The 6,000-nt window shown below is 34.1% G+C and overlaps 1 protein-coding gene across 1 annotated transcript; it reads right to left on the bottom strand.

Moving 5' to 3' along the window:
* Positions 1 to 2,322: 2,322 nt before the first annotated feature.
* Positions 2,323 to 3,360, bottom strand: LOC125202421 (RING-H2 finger protein ATL52-like). Its single transcript, XM_048100816.1, has one exon. The coding sequence runs from the start codon at positions 3,192 to 3,194 to the stop codon at positions 2,445 to 2,447; it is 750 nt and encodes a 249-aa protein (XP_047956773.1). The 5' UTR covers positions 3,195 to 3,360; the 3' UTR covers positions 2,323 to 2,444.
* Positions 3,361 to 6,000: the final 2,640 nt, after the last annotated feature.

The following is a 6,000-nucleotide window of genomic DNA, read 5'->3' as shown; positions in this document are numbered from 1 at the left end:
CTAAATGAAAAACAGAGTATGTATTTGTTAATGTAATACTTCACTAATAATGTAATACTCACGATCGGAGTCTACGGTTGTTGTTTTTCTTTTTTTCTCTCGATCAAAACCTACACAAAAAAATAGAAGTAGTTAACTGTAGTGATTAACTGTAAGCAGATGTTCATATGTTTGAATTTGCAGAATTCTCAAAACTAACTTTTATTCTAAAACTAAATCTAAATTAGAATGAGAAATCTAAATCATAAACTAGTAGAACAACTTGCATTTTGAAAAATCTTTCTGATTTGGATTCATTGTTCGACTATGGATGAAGGCGACGGCGATTGCAGACGCGATGGATGGAAACGGCGGCGATTGCAGGAACGAGAAGACGGCGACGATGGATGGAGACGACGGGAAGAATAGTGAAGGCGGGATCGATTGATTTGCGTAATTAAAATTGTTAACCTAATTTTATTAGAGAAGTAAATTTGTGTTAGAGTGAACTGATTTCTCCTTTAAATTCGAAAATCACATGTGTTAAAACTAGCCCTTGATTTTCTTAATCTTGTGGCTGTGATTTGTTCTCTAGTTATATACTTAAGGGGCATTTGCCACATATCACTACTCTATATATATATATATATATATAGCAATGATTGTTGTTAAACATGAAATTTGGTTAAATTATGGTGGGTCCTACAACTTTAAAAATTAGTCCGGAGAATCATGAAGTTTGGATTTTTCGCAATTGTTTATGACAAAAATACCATTTAGTCTATGTGTAATATATATTGTTGATGGTTTTTAACAATACAACTTTGTATTATTTGTGAATAGAGGTTTTAATTTAACTCATCGATGATAACGTCCACGTATAATTTCTTAATTGTTATATTAATTACAAATTTATGGAAAACTTTGTTAGTTTTTTGATAATTTAATTATCTCTGGACAATTTTATCTAACTGAATGTGTCTTAATAATTTGTTGGGCTGAGAGGATAGGGCTTATAAGGGAAGGAAATATGGTCAACACTGAAGTTGAAACCTCTGTAATAATTTATCCATTTATTCCATATCACATACTTCTATGCTTCGAGTATTTATTTATCATCAACTACATATGGGCCTCATCCACAAACCGCTATCACAATGAATTTTTTAGGATGCATGGTCAAAAACCCAGTAACCCACGGTTAAGACATGTTTTATTTAATTATATTAAAAAAGGGAATAAGGATATGCTAACATTATTTTTGCTTGTATATATACATTTATACAAACGTAATGTAGGTTGGGTTAACATGAGTTACATGATAACCACTACTACATACTATCATCAAAATTGACAAAAATGCATTCAACCAATTAAAAGCTACTTAAACAGATTTGAGTGAATTAAGTTGTGATTTAGAGTCTGAATTATTGTTTGTTTACCAATGAAATGTTGTCTTTGAGGTTGTGAAGGAAACTGCTCAACTAATTGAAAGTACATTTCAAGTTAGTTGGTGAAAGTGAATATGTGAGAGGTACGTGTCACCTTTTTAATATCTTCGTCCTAATCACACCACAATTCAACTTATCATATTAAGTACAAATTGAAGAAAAAAAATGATGTGATAAAGTTCCAAATCACTCCAAGCCTCTAAGCAATATTATACCTAATATTTGATGGATGTAAAAGCTCGAATTAAGTACATTTCACAACAACCCTAAAACCCACATGAATTTGAAAGAAAAATAAAATGATAGTACTAGAATTTAAGATGAACTTAAAGGCTTTAATTTAAGGCCTCCATAAATGCATGTATGTGTATCACTTATTATCTGTTTTGCACCTTATTTAAATAATTAAAATACTGGTCAAGTTTTCCTCAATCTATAGTGACTTTATTATTCCTATATCAATCTTTGGAATTTGTCCATGCTATCCCAATGTTTAATAATTGTATCAGTTATATCTCAGTTTTTTTAATTTTTATACGTAGTACTACTAATCTTTAACATGTATGGATTTTATTATCAAAATTTCAGTAGTCCAAATTATACATATGTGACGTGTAATTAGATGCATGCGGGCTTATAATTTTGTTATGAAATACTAAGTTATAGGAGTATACAAAGATATTAATATTTTACTTTAGTTTTTATTTTTTGAAAAGAACTGATAAAACTGATAAAATCACCAAAGGTGGTAGCTTACATTATTTACCTATTAGTAATTATTATTTCTCAAACCTAAAATAATTAATATCAAGTCATTAATCATACCAAAATAATGAGACGTTTCCAAAAACTAATCAATTTGCATTGTGTAAAAAAACTGGGAAATCGAAACTGAAAATAAAACCAAATAGTATTCATTAATTTTTGTTGTGTTAATAAATATGTACAAAATGAAAAATTGATCATGCATGTTGAATCATAAAAATAAAATAATTACAGATTGGCTTTGTATGTTCATGCGAAATTGAATCCCCTCGAAGATCGACATCTATTCCTCCCCAAATCATCACCAAAATCCCCCATCGAAACCCTAACATCCCCCAACGAAACCGATCTCCTCAAACGCCTCGCGCCATTTTCTCCTTCCGCATTCCGATTCGGACTCTTCGGCACCTCCTGCTCCTCCTCCACCACCACAATCACCTCACGCAATTCGCAAGGATCCGAATCCAGCGGCGGAGAGGCGGCGGCGACGACGGCGGCGCGGCACAAGGGGCAATTGGAGTGCGATTTCAGCCACGCGTCGATGCACGGCACGTGGAATGCGTGGCCGCATTTCGGCAGCAGCCTCAGCCGCTCCTCTTCCTCGAACTCGCTCAGGCACACCGCGCACTCCGCCGCCTCGATCAGCCCCTCCGACCTCCGGTACCTTTTCACCGCGATCGATCTGATCGCCGCCTCCTCTAGCCCGCTCGCCGCCGCCGATTGCCACTGATTACTCGCCGGAGGATATTCGGCGTCGCCTGATCGGGATCTGGTGCAGTACCTGGTGACGATGGTGTAGTAGCTGACGAGGACGACGGCGCTGACGAGGACGCCGATGACGGCGATGATGAGAGGCGTGAAGGGGGAGGCGGAGGCGGAGTCCGGCGGCGGAGGCGGAGGGAAGATGAAGTAGCAGAATTGGGGGCAGTAGATGCTGCACATTCCTATTGAGCAATCCTTGTAGTTGTATGGCGTCCATGAGCTCTGATCCGATCCCATCTCATCAAATCCAAATCTATTGATCTCGGATTAATTCGTCTGATGTTTCTATGAATGAGTTTTCGTGGTTTTGGGATTGAGTTTTGGTGGATCGATTTGGTTGAGACGATTGTAAGCGAAGAGAGCTTAGAAGGGAAGAAAAATAGGGTCTTCTAATCTTTTACATTCTCACTCATAATTCTACTTTTATTTTAGATATATATTATATTATAATTTATTTTATGGATAAAGGAAAATTACCCGATGATGATGTATGGATAAAGTCTTTCCATATATTTTGGATACTATGTAATTTGTTATTTATTGGAATTATTTATACTAAATTTTAAACGTATTTATTCGTCATCAACTACATTATATATGGGCCTCGTCTACTTTTGTTTCTTTATCGACATACGTATAAGTTTGATCGTGTAAATGCTAAAAGTATTTTTAAGTTATGTCTATTTAATATTAATAATAACGTTTTACTCTATTAGTCCCTTATAATGTGTCACTATTTAACCTGATATGGATTTTAAAAAATGTAATAGAAAGTAGATTAAAAAAGTTAGTGGTATATGAATCCTACTTTTATATACTAGTTTTACCGTAGTAATAAAATACGAGTGAAAATGAGTTAGTGCAAAGTGGAATCCACTTCAAAAATAGTAAAAAGGTGACAAATATTTAGAGACTTACAAAAATGAAAATAAGTGAATGGAGTACTAATTTTTTAAGATACCATATAAAATAAAATGTTGGTTAAGCGGTTTTGAATCTCGAAGTAATGTGTTCCTAATTATGTGTAAAATACAATTAATTGTTTTAGCAAAGAAATGGTTTCGGTTGGGGGTTGTGGAAAAACTGATCAACCAATTGAAAGTACATTTCAAGTTAGTTGATGAAAGCGAATATATACTTTACCAAGAATAACAAAAGCGGCTTTCCACCAACTCTCTAAATTTATCTTAAAAACATTTTGGGAATTACGTACTGTACATAATAAAATACTACAAGCTCTGGATGAATTTTCTTCAAGATCTGTATATTCATTAATGCAATCAGGTGGATAAAGTATATATTACCCCTAATTAATCACCACCACTATGTAATTCTTGAGCTTATTTATTAGTGCGTTATTTTTCCAAACTGTTCATTTATTAATTACAGTTAGATGGATTATTAACCATCAGAATTCAATACCTACATTTTAGGGTTGTTTGGTTTGCAAGATTATATCACACAGGCACGGATCTAATGTGCAAGCAGGAGGGGCAAATGCCTTCCCTCAAAATTTCATATCTATGTATAAAATTTATTGTAGAAAAAAATTAATATTAGTTTCTTCTTTAAATGCCCCTCCTCAAATACTTCAAATATCCCCACATGTATTTTTGTCCCTGCAATGATCATTTTCTGGATCCGTCCCTGATATCACATGATTAAACTTGTATTATGTGTGGTGCATGAGATTGAATCTCATGACTTAATCTAAATTAATAGCTATGTGATAATTAGTCATAGTCAATCTTCTCTTATTAAATAATCTTATAACTTAATCCTAAATTATACGGACTATTTTATCTAGGAAATCAAAAGTCACATTAGTAAAAAGGGGTGACGGTATTCTGCCTAAATAGTAGACACAGGTAATAAATAAGAGAATACTAAAGATCCAAGCCATAGAATTTCTCAATTCTGATACAAGGTACTTATTAGATCGAATGTACTTATTCGATCTAATAACAGGCTCTCCAAGCACATTAAAAATGCGTCCTAGAGTCGCTCCACCGACTGGAACACTTAGAGAAGCTCCCGTATCAATCACTTCAATTCCTCTCATCAGACCATCTGTAGCACTATAGCTACAGCTCTAACTCGATTATTTCCTAATAATTGCTTAGGATGGGAATCATTCATGTATAGTATATATATGTACTCCACTTACTTATATCCGTAAGGCCCTCTCTCTGACAGAATAATTATGAAGAAAGATTTTTTAGATGCAGAAAATACAGTAATAGCCAATAGGAGTGATAAAACAGTTTTGGTTTATTCTCCTTTAGTGGCCAATTTAGATGATAATCCCAATCATACTTGTGATTTACCTAAAAGTGGTGCTAATAAAACAGAACGATCAAAGAAATGTGATTACTCAAAAAGTGGTTATAACAAAAATATGAAATTAAATATATTAATATTAACCTAAATGATACTCCTTCCGTCCACGATTAAGAGTCTCATTTCTAAATGGCGCCGATTTTAAGAAATGTTAAGAAAAGTGGGTGGTAGAAGATAGTTAGTGGAATATGAGTCCCACTTGTATATATTAGTTTTAAATGATATGTGAGTGGAATGAGTTAGTGGAATGTGGGGTCTCTTTACCATTTATGGTAATTATGAACCGAAACTCTTATTCGTGGACGGACAAAAATGGAAAAACGGGACTCTTATTCGTGGACGGAGGGAGTACATTAAAAATATGAAATTTTACATAAGATATGTGAACTTTGGAATCTTTTAAACTGCAAAAAAAATAAGAAACTAAATCACACAAAATACCACATAAGAGAGAGGACATTGTTGTGGGCTTTAGAGCATCGACAACCCATACCCCTCCGGCCTCCCCATCCCTCTAGTGATGTATCATCATTTTCATTTTTTTTCTGCATAAAGGCTACCTTCCAGTATATGGAAGAGAGTTCGATAAAGCAGTCATATATGTTTATCTTTTGACAGAAATCAAACACGATTTAGATACATAACAAATCCACTAAATTTAAGAAATTTTGGTAGCATGATCACAAGGATATAGTAGGAGAAA

The sequence above is a fragment of the Salvia hispanica genome, chromosome 1, assembly GCF_023119035.1.
Source record: "Salvia hispanica cultivar TCC Black 2014 chromosome 1, UniMelb_Shisp_WGS_1.0, whole genome shotgun sequence".
In the NCBI taxonomy this organism is placed as follows: domain Eukaryota; kingdom Viridiplantae; phylum Streptophyta; class Magnoliopsida; order Lamiales; family Lamiaceae; genus Salvia; species Salvia hispanica.
Note: the sequence above shows the minus strand (reverse complement) of the source record. Positions and strands in the feature narration are given on the sequence as shown.